Consider the following 15,944-nt stretch of genomic DNA (forward strand, 5'->3'; position numbering starts at 1 on the left):
TACACTATTCAAGCACTCCAGCTAACGCTAAATGGTGGGTGAAAACGTGTGCCATTGTTTATGTACGAGGTGTGTTCAAAAAGTAACGGGAATTTTTAAATTTCGCGGGTTTGGAGAGTCTGATTGTAAATTTTTTTTTTTTTATTATGTTGGTACACATGCCCCTGAAGTACGATAAAATTTTCAGTAATATTCATTGTTTACTTCTTAAGTGGCAGCCGTTAAGGTTAGACGTGTTTTTCGAGCTTGGCGATTTTTGTTTGTTAAAAAAAATGGATCAAAGAATTTGTATTAAATTTTGCGTAAAAAATGAAATAAAGTGTGTGAAATGTTAATAAAGGCATATGGTGAGTCTGCTATGAGTAAAACAAGGATTTACGAGTGGTATAAGCGTTTCCAAGATGGCCGCGAAAACGTTGAAGATGACGAACGACCTGGACGTCCAAGCACATCAACAACCGATGAAAACGTGAAAAAAGTGAAAGAAATGGTTATGAACGATCGCCGAATCACAATCAGAGAAGTCGCTGATGATGTTGCCATATCAATTGGCTCATGCCATGAAATTTTTTCGGATGTTTTGGGTATGAAACGTGTGGCAGCAAAATTTGTTCCAAAATTGTTGAATTTCGAACAAAAACAGCGGAGAATGTAAGTTACTCAAGAGTCACTCAATGAAGTCGACAACGATGCGGATCTACTGAAACGTGTTATAACAGGTGACGAAACATGGGTTTACGGATATGATGTCGAAACTAAGGCTCAATCGTCCCAGTGGAGGCATTCTGGATCGCCAAGACCGAAAAAGGCTCGACAAGTGCGGTCGAATGTGAAGGTTATGCTCACTGTGTTCTTCGATTTTAATGGCATAGTGCATCATGAATTCTTGCCACATGGTCAAACAATCAATAAGGAGTACTACCTACAAGTTCAACGCCGTTTGCGTGAAGCAATCCGGAAAAAACGCCCGGATTTGTGGCAAAACAATTCATGGATTTCGCACCACGATAATGCACCTGCTCACACTTCATTGCTTGTTCGTGAATTTTTGGCCAAAAACAAAACTAACGATGCCCCAGCCTCCATATTCGCCAGACATGGCTCCATGTGACTTTTTTCTATTTCCAAACATAAAGAGAACATTAAAAGGCCGTCGTTTTACAAGCATAGATGACATTAAAAGCGAATCGCTGAAAGAGCTGAAAGCTATCACAAAGATCGAGTTTCAGAAGTGTTTCGAGGATTGGAAAAAGCGCTGGCACAAGTGTAATGTATGCGAAGGGGACTACTTTGAAGGCGACAATATTAATGTAGATGAATAAATAAATATTTTTTTCAAAAAACGAAAATTCCCGTTACTTTTTGAACACACCTCGTATATATTCAATAAATTAGAAGTTTACTAAATGTTCTTTGTCAGCAGAGTTAATTTCAGGCATTAAAAATTTCTAGTTTATTTTATCAGAGTAAGTGTCTAAGTAGTTGTTCTTTTTACTTTAAATTATATGTACCTGTTTTTTATATATCATTATTCTATATTTTAATCTCCTTAACAAAAACTTACAGTTTTAAAAGTTAAGTATAAGGGTTGATTAAACGCCAAAAGGTACACAAATCAGCAAGTAACCATCATTTCATTCATGCTTAGTTCATATAATTTAAGTAATTTTGCTGCATTAACTTTCCTTCACATTTTTTAGAATTTATTAGATGTCACAGACCCTTATGCTGGCCATATTTATCTACAAAATATTTGTTCAAGTAGCACTGTAGATTGACTTTAATATCTATTAATCTATAATAATCAATCTATTAATTACAGGTTAAAAAATTCAAAAACTTTTTGAAAAAATGCTTACATCAACATACATCAATGATTGTGTTTATTTTATTTATTTATTTTATTTATTTATTTTATTTTATTTATTTTTTTAGATCGTCTTTTTAAGTTCATTCTTCGATTAAAGTAATTGTTATTTTATGTAGTAGCCAAACGTTTATAATTAAAGGTAATAATTATCTGGCTTTATCGCAAATAATATGGTTTTCTTCAATTACATTCTCAAACTAGGTGTTCTTCCCACAATGTTGTATATATGTAATATAAAATAAATAAAATAAACATATTTTTTAGGACAGCTAATTATTCCAGTATTTTACTATAAGTAAAATTAGGGGGTCTAAATTAAATTACAATTGAGAAATGAATCATTATTGTTGAATAATCTACTTGTTATTAACTGTGTGTTATTTGTGCTCACGAATATTTCGGTAAAACGAATTCAACACTGAAATATTCTTTCAAATCCGTGATTCAAATTTAAACAGTAGCCGACTCTAACTTTGTCTTTTTCTACTTTTGCATATATATATATGTGACATCTCAGAATAAAGGGCAAATTAAAGCTAAATCCGAAGAATAATTCGGAATAGAGTTAAAATAAAGTACCTATTTAAAAACGGATATAATATACATTTTATCATAATTATAACAAAATAATATTATGAATGAACTGGCCAGCATAAGGGTCTGTGACATCTAATAAATTCTAAAAAATGTGAAGGAAAAGTTAATGCAGCAAAATTACTTAAATTATATGAACTAAGCATGAATGAAATGTTGGGTACTAGCTGATTTGTGTACCTTTTGGCGTTTAATCAACCCTTATACTTAACTTTTAAAACTGTAAGTTTTTGTTAAGGAGATTTTTGTACCTTTTGGATAGATTTTCATTTTTGTCTATTTTGCAAAGTTACATATCTGCTTTACAGATTTGTTTAAAATTTGGAATAAGCAATTCTATCATTATAACCTGAAAAGGTGTTAAGCCGGAACTGTAACTACCACTGGAGAGATCTTTATAAAGAATGATTATAGTTGCCATCCTCAATAACAATTTTTTTGAGAAAGCGTTTTGAATAAAATAGGAAGGTATTTGTACGTAACTAGCAAAATTAAACTGCGATTTCAGTACTTCCTTTTAAGAGGAGTAAGAAAAACAAACTGCGAATACAGTACTTCTCCCAAAAAGGCAAAGAGGCAAAGATTTTGAATCGAACGACAATTCATTGATGTAAATCGGTTCACCCATTGATAATTTTAACAGTTGCAAGACTTCCTCTTAGTAGGTGTAAGAGCATGATGGCACTTCACTGCCACGTAGAGGACCTTTAATCACTTCTTCGTGCTAAATTTTATCAAAATCGGACTAAGCGTTATGGAAATATTGGTAATAATAGTTTTAGAAAGGGCTTTACTTGGGTGGGGCAAACTCCCCTCCTTATGAGGCGTAGCGTCGAGACTTTTAAAATGCAAATCTGTACAAAATTTCGATTCGAATGACACTTTTTTCATGAAAATCAGTTCACGTGTCGATAATTTGAAACGATTGCTATACTTCCCCTTAACAAGTGTAAGATTAGATCGTCGCTTTAATGTTATGTAGGGGAGCTCTAACCCTATCATCCTACCAAATTTTATCAATATCGGGCCAAGATTTACAGAGTAATTAGTAATAATAATTTTGGAGGGGGCCTTACATAAAAGGGGCTAGCTCCTCTCCCATTCGATGTACAGAGTCGAGACCCCCAAAAGGCACATCTACATAAAATTCCGAATCGAATGACACCTCATTCATGAAAATCGGTTCACGCGTTTAGGCGCTACGCAGTTTACAAAAAAGGTAACAACAACAACAACAACAACAACAACAACAAGAAGAAGAAGAAGAACAAGAACAACAACAATTTTTGAAAATGCCGTTTTTGCACATTTTCGGCAACTTTTTTCTCAAAATCTTTCAGATCTAGGTTGTTGCAAAAAAATTACAGTTATAAAGGAGGATTTGCCCTATAATTTAAAGAAAATTTGGGAATTTTATCTTTTATAGAAAAAGAGAAAAAAATTGTCAAAGTTGGGTGTTTTTCAACGTTACGCTTTTTCCTGCAGTTTTTGATGATCAACCCTTATACAACTGTCCTACCGGACAGTTTTAATTATTTTCGATTAATTCAGGATGTAATGGTTTTAATTTTTATTATTATTATTATTATTTGTCTATTGTAATACAGCCATGCTGGTTACAAGAGTAGTAATACAAGTAAAGAAAATACAAAAATTAAAGAGAATTTACATAACATTACACTGGAATATACTTCACATGAATAGTTTTTACTTTTCTCTCAAACATAGTAGTTTACCTATAAAATTGAAAACTTTGTACATATCTGTATCACCACGTACATTAACAAATTCTCTAATGGCCTCATTCTCGCTCAGCACCGCAAGGATCTGAAACTCCTCCCTAACGGCAGTATACCTTGGGCAACTAAATAACAGATGCCCCAGATCCTCCGTCGCACCCAGGTTGCAGAAGGAACACTCGCGGTCGGTCAAAATATTATGATGTTTCCCCCCTGCCGATAGCCTCATTATATGTACCCCAGCTAATCTAATGGTTTTAATTTAAGATTACTTAATTTTTGTAAAATGTTGTTCATGTGCAGGTCAGTCTCCTTGCCACAAGATGTATTTTTCTTTTTATATACTATACTTAGAAGATGTAACCAAAAATAACGAGAATTATTTTTTACATTATCGGTATCCCAGCGTTATTTCCGAGAAAAAAAATCTAAGAGTTTTAGAATTTTGTTTTTATGTAATCGCTATTTTACACCTTTAGACTCACAGGCTGAAAGTCAGTAGCACACCGTCGTTAATAGGCTTTTCTATGGCTTATAAAAATTAAGCTTGTTTATTGACTAGAATTTCATAAAAGAAAAATGTTTGGAAAATTATTAAAAGATATATAATGTTTTAAGGATACTGCCGAGAGAGCGCTAACACAGTTTGTTTCTGGTAAGAGTGATTCTGTGAGGAAGAAGAAAGTTTCATTGGAAGGTTTTGGCTTTCTGGGTGGAAAAGTTAATTTAAACTCTCAAAAGAGAGGGTAGGATAGCTGTGCAGGGAGCGAGATGATGGAGGAAGTGTTACGGTATAAAAAAAAGAAGGACAAACAGAGACTGAGTGAGAAATGGTTTTTAAGGTAGAACGATGATAAAGCAGGCGAGGAATGGCAATGTAATTTGCCGACGAAAGAATTAAATATTCCATCTTTGCTTGGTTTGCTCCATGCTTTTTCTGCCTTCAGTAAACAAGCTAAATTCTGTGTGTATGTGTATTTGAAATGTAATAAATCTGTCGTAGAATTATTAAGATGATGAAAAATCCAAATATATTAGATTATATAAAGTTATTTTTATTTTAATAAATAAATAACATTTTGTGTTTTTACAGGTTATTTCTGAAATTTTTTGCACCCTTAAACGCTGACTACCTAATTTGATTACTAAAATGGTTGTGAATAATCACTAAATTGGCCAAAGTGATAATATTTATTTACAAATGTGATATATCAACCAACCGAACTGTTTTGAATGCATAGCGTAAACGATAAATAGTAATGGTGGATGAACGAGTTGGTGGAGAGGTGGGTTCAATTAATACTTTTTCATGACAGATTAATACAGATAGAGTTTGGATTATACCCACATAAGATGAATTAGAAAAGTAATTTTAGCAATTACGAAAAAATTAACAATTATAGAAACTTGATTGGGTGAATGTAAAATATTATATGCAGATTACAAGTACTGTAAGTCGACAAATCATCATCAAACAAAAATGTTACGTTATTCTATTTTCAAAAGATAACAAAACAAAATGCATTAAAATGAATTTCTTAGCGTTTTGATATTTTCTCGAAATTAGTCCACTGTTTTTGTTTTGTTATTTTTTTTCTCCAAACATGTATTTAGGATTAATATGTTCAGATATTACCACTGAGGCGCCACGGTAGCCGAGCGGTTAGAGGTGAGACCTGCAAAGCTAATATGCATTGTGGTACAGGGTTCGATTCCCGGTCTTTAGGCCTTGGATTTTATTTAATGGTTAAAAAAAGAAATTTACAGTAAAGTATGTTTGCTAGTCGCCTCCGTCCACGACACCTAATTGGTATTGGACGTTAAGCCCCGCCTGAAAAAATAGGCGATTACTTTACTATTACCACTGAACATAACCTGCGGCCCGCTGGTACATTTGATTCATTCATTCGATTCATTTAAAGGGCTAATTTCTCTTTTTGGCCCCAATGTGCACATGGTAAATTAGATTCCTGAAGGGCGGTCTTAAGGCCTACGCCACCGCGACCCATATGGATCTATTGTGGTTCCCACTGCTCCAGAGCTCGCTCTTCAGACCCGTCCGTTTAATCAGACTCTTAATTCTGGAGCGTAGCTCCTGGGTAAAGCTATCAGGCCTTGGTTTTTTTCTCCCTGAGAAGTAACATCCTTAGCCAGGACAAGCTCTTCGCACTGACACAACACGTGCAGTGTCGTTTCCTCCTTCTCCTACTGACAGAACCTACAAAGGCTAATATGTGCACAACGTATGTCAAACTTTAAACTTGATGTTAAAAAAAAAAAAAAGAAAGAAAAAGTCCTTCGTTATTTCGACAATGAATTTCTAAACACGTTTTACTATTTTAATTTAAAGCGCACTAAAAATCAAAAGTTATTGGAGCCCGCGTCCTTTTTGTGTGTACAGCCAACTGGCGCAGTATAACATATTTTCTCGTTACTGCAAGCTTTCAGTCACTGAACTGTGAGATGTAAAAGTTTTGTAAGAACGGAAAAGGCAAAGACAGCTGGGCTCGAACATTGGATCTCCGATCGAGTACAGAGAACAGTCTAGTACATTAACTATTGGGCTAATTATTTTCTTTATTAAAATCGGCAACTTTTGATGTTCTTTCTCTCAATAGGCAATAGATTATTTTTAATAATGTTTCAAAGCAGATGTTTGCAAAATGGGTAACAATTTTGTTGACAAAATTAGTTACAGAGTTAAGCATCTGCTAGAATTTATTCATTATTTTATTTATTTTAAATTATGCGATTGTAAGTAGGACAAGTAGAAAGAAAAATTTTCACACTTTGTAATCAAATCGTAAGATGATAATCATTGAACTGAATGTTACATAATGAAGAAAACTAAACTTTTCTTAAATAGCTCTGTGATCTGTAATAATAATATTTATGATAAAGAGTTTTAAATTATTGAGGGTTGTTTCTTGTTTGAAGAAAATCTGAGAAAGATAACAGATACGTTGAGGCTGAAATTTCAAGAGATTTGCCTATATAAGCAGTCAGTGCCTTATATATAAATAAAAATGTATTTCAGTAGTTTTACAGAATCTTTCGAAGCTAAAAATAGTGACTTCAGCAAACTGGTACTAATGATATCTGCCAATTCATGAAAGTCCTCTTCCCTAGATAAGTTCATTACTAAATAACGTCCATATGTGTACATTTGTGTTACCCTACTTTTAGTGTTTGTCAGGCCTGCCCTAATATACCTGACCGTGGTTTGAATGACGGCACACACATGGACAACATATGCCAAACAACATTCACACTTGGTAAGGTACCATGAGAAAAACTTTACTTAGCACTATTCAATTATTATATTTCGTCATCTAACTTTAGATTTAAGATTCAGACAGTTATAGCTCTTATTAATTTCAATAACCATTCCTATAACTACCATGGTATTCTGTTTAGAATTTAGATCAATAATTAATTTGACTAAAAACAAAACCCATCAACCGAAGATTCGGGACTATGGAGACTATAGGTGGCTAAAACATTCTTTCCACCAAATAGCCGTCTCATTCGAACTACGATTCTATTCCCTGCATTATACACATTAAATTTAAGTTTTGAATTATTGCAAGAATTTTAATTCCCTACAGTTTATAATCATTATTTTATAAACATTAATAAGAAATACTTAGCCGAACTGAACAAAAGAAAAAGTGTAGTTTTATAGATGTTTTTTTCATTTAAAATAAATAAATTGACATGAAGGACAAACAAGAGGTGGACTTCTAATCGAAAATGTACTAGCTATTCTCTCTTATTTCTTCGGAAACAGAGATCGACGATGTGAATTTATTGAAAGATCAGCTTTACTTTTAATGTGTTTTGATATAACGAGCTCTTTGCTTCTTGGATGTATCAGAACTATAGAACTGTTTCTTTTTATTCAATTAAATAACTCTTATCAATAATTATATTTTTGCCGTAAAGGTGAGAAGTAAAACATAAGCTTAACTATTACAGTTTAAAACTAAAGAAAGAGTTAAAAATATTTCTTTAGACAAATATCTTGAAACAAACCAAATGAAACTCTAAACTTACTGTATCCCTTCTTTCAGACCAAAATAAAAAGTTTACACTTCGTAGCAAACACAATTGCTGGGAGAAGGTTAACTCTGAAGGAATGTTAAACTTTTGTATGTCTTAAGCTCTATAAACATTTGAGGTGAGTATATGTACTTATTTTTTTTGTTAACAATTAGTTCTTTCAAATAAAATCATGTGCGCTAGTTTTCGTGTGTTTATTTAGTTTTACTTTAATAATTTCATACCATTAACGAGCATGCATTTTAATTAAACGAATCTCTTTAAAGTAACCTCTTATATTTGTTTATTTGATCAAGAAACTAATTTCATTTTGGTAAACAATTTCCACTCGGTAGCTGGTTTTTAGCCCAGCTCTATGTTCCATTAGGTAAACTAGGAATCTAATCAAAATAACTTAATAGTTTACCTATCTGCAAATATAAACGATTTCGAGTTACTTTTTTTGCATATGTACCTAGGTACATTCTATAGTATATGAGGCTGAGGTAGATGAAAAGGGAAGATAGGTTTCCGCACTAGTTGGTTATAAATTTATCTTCGAATTTATTACAAATTATTCTTTATGAAAACAGTTGAAAGGTTGCAACGGTTTTTTGTTAAAAAGCTTTTCAAGTTACCAAAGAATACGGCTAATTATATAATCAGTTTAGAAACGAATTTGACGAGTATGTTTTGGTATACATTGAAGTTGCACATAAGTTATATTTTCAAAATACTTCAACTTCCAGACGGTAGGCTCCCCAAACTAATAGCCAAGAAAATTATCGCTAAAAAAATCTTGTGGTTCAAGGATTGAGATAACGTGTGTCGTCAACTGGGAATATCCCCGTTCAATCTAGAAAATTATGATAACTGGAGAAGTAATTTAAATAGTTTTCTGGATATATTAAAGATGAACGAGAGAGAGAATGATATAGCTAGGGCGAGAGAAGGACAACATCATGTTATCTATCCGAGGTTGGATTACGATAAATGGGAATACTTCTGTAATTATAGTATCGAAGATGCCCGCCTAATAATAAAAGCCAGATCAGAATCATTCAATTTAAATTTTAGGCCCTTTGATCCAGAAGCTGACCAAAACTGCACTTTGTGTAACCTAAATGACATAGAAACCGTTATTCATTTTATAGGAGTTTGTCCCATACTGGCGCCATATAGGCTTCATTATTTAAATAAAACAGTTCTCTCGATTGAGGAGATGTGCAGTTTTTTGAATGGTACAGAAAACTGGAGTGACTTATGCAAATATTTAAAATCAGCTATCTCTTATAGAAGATTGATTATTAATGAATTTTATCTCTGATGATAAGTCGTTTTCATTTCTATTTTTGTTCTGTTTTAATATTATTTTTATTTTTTACTTTATCCGATGTTTATTTGTTCCTCATTTAGTTACAGTTTTAAACCATAATAATTTGTAATCGCAACTCGGCAGACGGATGTAATCCATTGCCTTCAAAGAGTTATTATTTATTTTTCTATTGAATTTAGAATTATTATTTGTTCATAAATATTATTGTATTGTAAGATGGAAACATTTCTTTAAATAAACTCTATTATTATTATTATTATTATTATTATTATTCTTTATGAAGGTTATATTTTGTTTATGCTAGCTTTTTGGATTGTTTTATATTTTTTCTTAGATATAGCTCAATTTCTGATCTTTTATATCATGATTTTCCTTAATGAGAAAAGAAAATGTTGAAAAAATCTTTCAACCAGACAGCCAAATCATCCCAATTTTTGTTTATACTTACATATACGAGTATTTCACTTTGATGTAATTTATTTTTTTATTTAGTGTAACTTCGGCATGTACTCATTTAAGTATATTTACCTCTTTTAGGGATGCATTGTATTTGCGATTACACTATACTTTCTTTTTCTTCCTATCCTAGCAGATTTGTCATCATAAGATGATGAACGATTTTTTTATTTAATCATTAAATTGTAATGTAGCGCCCACTTTATAAATGGCTGTAGCGAGAATAGAAAAAAAAATTCATTTTGAGAATGTGAGCAATCTGTGTAGATTACACTTCCCTAGAACCTTATCATGGCATCGGCATCTAAGTGAGATAAGAAATTTCGAATATTTGTCATTTATCGTTTTAGAGTTACAATGGATAATGCATACTGACAGATGGACACGTGCACCATTTTTTTTAAAAAAAACATTCAGACTCAGGGAAATTCAAAACGAACAGTTCCGCTGGAAATTCAAATTCGAAAATCCGTACATTTATAATACTTTTTCTTTAGAGTAAGAGTGCAAAAAAAGAAGAGACAGAATTTCATTTTCATAGTAATTACGGAATTAAATATTTATTCAGAAATAGAATTAACGTATTTATTTTTGTATTTACTAACGGGCCTGTGCAGCAAAACTAGACAATAAAGTATACTTTATCTATCTTTATTTTTTGTCTCATTGTTAAAGTATCTCGAGGATTTATGTATCACTATATTGAATATACGGTCTTACTGTGGAAGTCAAATTTCCTTTTTATTGCTTTTACAACTAATAAATATAATTAATCATGGAAAAGAATGGAACTGTAAACATCATCTTATGTATTTTTAACATTACGAACCAAATTCAATTTTTTGTTAAAAAAAGAAAAGATGTATCTATTCCCACCCACAACAAAATATGACAGTAGAAACAGACTTTCGGTTTACATGTTGGCACCATTTCATATTTCTAGCTGCTTCACTCTCTACATGTTCTGTGTATCCCTCATAATTTATATTCTAGAGATTATTTAAAAATTTCAATATTATAATCTTAGTATATTTCTTTGTTAATGTTTAGGGAAATTAAACAAAAAGCTCACACACAGTATACGAAAAGACAAGATCGTAAAGGATTCTAAACTGTGTGGGAAGATCCTGGAGAGGTATATCTGTAAGAGAAGGAGAGGGAGAAAAAAAAGGGAAGAACACCTGGAACTTTGTCAAATAATGGAAATGACCCGTTATGACGATTTTAGATGCCTTGGATATATATTAGTGCTTCAACATGCCAGGTTATTGCCACAGCTGACTAAATGTTTTAGAAGATTGATGGATGTATGTGTGTAAAGAAAACGAAAAATTATTTATTTTATTTTATTATCTTTTAAGACAAAACGAAAATTAAATAATTCGTAACCAGAAATTCTCCAGAAATTTAGGTGGTTCGCCTCGATAAGGTCCTACTACTAAAAAACATTTAACATCTTAAAAAATCATTACGTTGTTAGATATCAAAATTTCAGGCTGTTAATAATTAATGGATTTCCTAAAATAATCATTTCTTGGTAATATTAATAACCAGTTATAACATTAATTATTAAAAAGTTTTTTTTACATCAAAAACATTAAACAAAAAATAAGGTAGTTACATTACCTGGATCGCATTAAAAGTGCCTGCATTAATGATTGTTTTCGATATTTTAATATACACTGCTCCACAAAAAAAGTGGCGCACTTTAAAAATGCGTTATTTTTTTTTCTCTGTAACTTTTTTGTTCTACATTTTATTTTAGTTAGCAAATATAAGAAGTATAAAGTAACGGGAGGGCTAAAATAAAATAAGAAAATGATCTAAAAGAAATAAAAACCTTTAATTTAACAAAAAAGTACTTCTCAGCAAAAAATGAATTTGAAAAAAAAAGTATTTCTTCCGATTAAAAATAGAGAAAAAGAATTTTAGTAACGTGTATTGCTCGCATTACTGCATCCTATCTCCTCGGCATACTCCTTATTAAATTTCTCACGAAATCTTGTGTTAATTCCTCCCATATCTCCACCAGAGCACCTCGCAACTCTTCTAAGCTCCTGGGAGGATTTCTCCATCTTAATCGCCTACCCAGCTCATCCCAAAGATGTTCAATTGGATTTAAATCCGGGCTGCGTGCTGGTCATCTCAGAATACGAATGCAGTATCGTGGAGATATTGAACAACACAGGCGGCAGTGTGTGATCGGGCATTATCTTGCATAAAAATAAAATTCTCCCCAATAAATGGTGCACAGGGTATCACATATTGCTGCAAAATTTCCCTCACATACAAATCTGCACTCAAGATTGCCGTGTTGAACACGTGGAGCTCAGTTTAAGCCCCCATAGAAATCCCAGCCCACACCATCACAGAACCACCTCCGAATGGTAGTCTACCAGAAATATTGCACGGAGTGTAGCGCTCCCCAGGCCTTCGGTAAACTCGTCGCCTCCCATCAGGTGCGTAGAGAGCAAAACGGGACTCGTCTGAAAAGGGAACGTTTCTACAATCGTTCTCAGACAGTTGCGGTGTTCCCTAGCGAACTCTAGACGGGCTCTCTGATGGTCTGCGGTGAGCAATGGTCCTGTGGCTTGCTTCCTAGGGCGTAAATTCATTTCAGCGAGCCTTCTTCGTACAGTTTCGGCACTGACTGAAACTCCACGAACAGTAAGCAGTGTTTGAGCAGTTTCAGAAAGAGTTGATGTACGATTTCTCAGAGTGTGAATTCTAATAAATCGGTCATCAAGTGCTTCTGTGGCTCTTGGTCGACCCGAACCTTGTCTGCGAGTGCAGAGGCCTGTCTCCTGGTAACGATGGATGGCTCTACGGACGGTGGTCTCAGGCAACCCTAACGTTCGTGCTGCGTACCGCTGACTCCGTCCATCCTCAACTATTGCAATAATACGGGCCACTTGCTCTGCAGTAATCGCCATTTTCTGAGAATTTGCAATGCTTTCAGCTTGAAAAAAGTCGAAACGCGACTGTAGAGGTCAAAAAATTTATTTACTGTTGAGGTAAAGTTCATGTTGTTGTTTACACAAAAAGACCGAAGGGGATTAAACGAGGAATTGCTTCTCTATTTACAAGAAACTTTGGGCCTTGATTCGATTAATTGTTCCCTGACAGTTTATGAAAATAATTAAAACTAATAATCTTTCCCCAAAATGTGATAAAACAAAAAATAAACGCTTTTTTCAAAGTGCGCCACTTTTTTTGTGGAGCAGTTTATTTTCCCTTCTATCGACTCTTAGCTTTTAGCTTTTTACACAAAGTCCGCTTTATTTACAAATGTTGCATTCTTGATTTATATTGCTGAGAAATACGACTGAAAGCTTTTTTATTTTTTTTTAACATCTTGGAATGATAAACAAAACAAGCTTAATATTGTGGAAATAAAATTTCTTAGGTTGGAATCACTGACCTTTGTGTTTATATAACAAAAAAAAACAAACTGCACTTCACTCTATTTGTAACACTGGCGCCTTAGGAGGTCAAGTATCCCAGTATTTTAATAACAAATCCATTTAAGTTTAACTGTTGTTGCATGAGACGTAGGTAAAGCATTTTTTAAATCATAGATCAAGACACCTACCGACAACTTAGTACAAGTCGTTAGATAAGATTCACATCTAGTGGTCGCCTATAGTATGGATAACATCGCGGTGTAGTCCAGTCTCAATTTTGCTGCATCCCTCAAAAAACTTGAGCCCTGAGTAGTGCATCTGTTTTATCGTTAGCAGAGTCGGTTCTGATAACTTATTTTATGATTCACTGAAAGTTTACTTACGAGGGTTGTTTGAAAAGTCCGTGCAAAGTCAGAGAGATAGCACCACTGGCGCGTATCGAGCTTATGTTTAGTTAGTAGCATCTCTTGAAAGAACACACGCCAAGTTTCAGCCAGATCGGTCTATTTCTTTGTGTTTGGCATTCGTTTGAATCGAGGAAGTCGAGTGATTTTCAAAAAATGGACGAAAAAGAATTTCGTGTGTTGATTAAACACTATTTTATGAAAGGCAAAACGCCTCAGGAGACTAAAGAGAAGCTTGATAAACATTATGGTGACTCTGCACCTTCGATTAGAACAGTTAATAAGTGGTTTCAAAATTTTCGGAGTGGCCATATGAGCACAAGTGACGCTGAACGTTCTGGACGCTCTGTTGAGGTTAATACTCCAGAAATCATTGATAAAATCCATGATATGGTGATGGATGACAGAAGAGTGAAGGTGCGTGAGATTGCTAGTGCTGTGGGCATCTCGAATGAACGGGTACATAATATTTTGCATCAACATTTGGACATGACAAAGCTATCCGCAAGATGGGTGCCGCGATTGCTCACGCTTGACCAAAAACGAAATCGTGTGAAGTGTTGCAAGGACGATTTGCAGCTGTCCCAGAAGAATCCGCAGGACTTTAAGCGTCGTTTCGTCACTGTGGATGAAACATGGACACATCACTACACTCCTGTGACCAAAGAACAATCTAAACAATGGGTTACCAAGGGGGAATCTGCGCCAAAAAAGGCGAAGACCGTTCCTTCGGCCGGAAAGATTATGGCGACTGTCTTTTGGGATTCGCAAGGAATAATCCTCATCGACTATCTGGAAAAGGGTAAAACTATTACAGGTGCATATTATTCATCGTTATTGGACTGTTTGAAAACCGAGCTGCAAGAAAAACGCCCACGATTGGCCCACAAAAAAGTCCTTTTCCATCACGACAACGCACCAGCTCACACCTCAGCAGTTGTGGTCGCAAAATTAATGGAAATAGGGTTCCAACTCGTTTCACATCCCCCCTGTTCTCCAGACTTGGCTCCCTCGGACTACTATTTGTTCCCCAGTATGAAGAAATGGCTGGCGGGAAAAAGATTTTATTCAAACGAGGAGGTGATTGCAGAAACGAATGGCTATTTTTCAGACTTGGACAAATCCTATTATTCGGAAGGGATCAACAAACTAGAGCAGCGTTGGACGAAGTGTATAAGCCTAAAAGGAGACTATGTTGAAAAATAAAAAAGGTTTACCCCAAAAAATTAAGTAGTTTTTATTTTTGCACGGACTTTTCAAACGACCCTCGTAGAATCAATTGAGTGGATTGGTCTTTGCGGGACTACATGAATGTAGACTTCCTAAACTTGAGTAGCGCGATATCGGTTAATAGTCTGACTTTGTGTGGAAGAGTTGAATGTGATTTTGTAGATACCGTGATGGTTACACAATGGGGTTACAAAAAAAAAAATATGGTATAAAAAAAAAGACTAAAATTTATTTAACGAAGAGAATATATTCCCATTGCAGTTATAAGATATTTCGATAGCATTGGAGGGAACCTTGTTTTATTTACGGAAAAGCTGCTTAATTGCAGTTAGTAAAATACAAGACAAATAAGCATCAGTCTCTAATTCCGCCATAGCAAAACTGTGAAGAGTTGATCACAATTATGGGTGGAGATGTTCACTTACTACCTCTTCTGTGTTTATCTTATATTCCGGTGTCGCAGAGAATCAACATGTATGAAGATGTTCCATGTAGATTTAGTTTAAGCTACTAAAAATGGAATCCTAAATTGAATGGTATTCATTGCATTAGAGGTTTTTCAAATTATTTTCTCTAGCTGTTGTGAGGTCTGGGGTATATGTGACATAATTTGCCAAAATATAAATGATGTATGTACCAGAAATAGCTGAAGTTCAATTGTGACATTTCACTTGAATGTAGCTAGAAAATATAACCACATGGTTTGGTCTTCAATTGTTGAACTGGAAATAGAACTTCCAATTTTTGTTGTCATTTCTTAATTTTCCAAACCAGCTCCTTGCGAATACCCAGCGATGGGGGAAAAAATACATATTCTAGAAATCCTTATTTATATTGGAGATGTGAAGCTTTTAACCAATTTCTTGCAGC

The 15,944-nt window shown here is 34.0% G+C and overlaps 2 protein-coding genes across 14 annotated transcripts in view; one reads left to right on the top strand and one right to left on the bottom strand.

Annotated features, from left to right (window-relative positions):
• The window catches only part of stumps (DBB domain-containing protein stumps), a 125,264-nt gene that overhangs the window by 37,056 nt on the left and 72,264 nt on the right, over positions 1-15,944 (bottom strand). The window lies entirely within an intron of this gene.
• The window catches only part of LOC141458718 (uncharacterized), a 37,591-nt gene that overhangs the window by 8,087 nt on the left and 13,560 nt on the right, over positions 1-15,944 (top strand). For 5 of the 10 annotated variants that reach the window (XR_012461122.1, XM_074137072.1, XM_074137068.1 and 2 more), the window contains 4 exons: positions 5,297-5,489; positions 7,390-7,478; positions 8,277-8,383; positions 11,087-11,300. Coding sequence is in view for 5 of the 10 variants with exons in the window: in XM_074137072.1 (XP_073993173.1) it covers positions 11,236-11,300 (65 nt within the window). In the remaining 5 variants the exon portion in view is untranslated. Of the gene's footprint in view, positions 1-5,296; positions 5,490-7,389; positions 7,479-8,276; positions 8,384-11,086; positions 11,344-15,944 lie in introns of all 10 variants that reach the window. The other 5 variants (XR_012461125.1, XR_012461124.1, XR_012461121.1 and 2 more) reach the window with 2 other exon arrangements.

Source organism: Rhodnius prolixus, unplaced genomic scaffold (genome assembly GCF_049639745.1).
Source record: "Rhodnius prolixus isolate KJV_2025 unplaced genomic scaffold, Rpr scaffold_5, whole genome shotgun sequence".
Classification (NCBI taxonomy): domain Eukaryota; kingdom Metazoa; phylum Arthropoda; class Insecta; order Hemiptera; family Reduviidae; genus Rhodnius; species Rhodnius prolixus.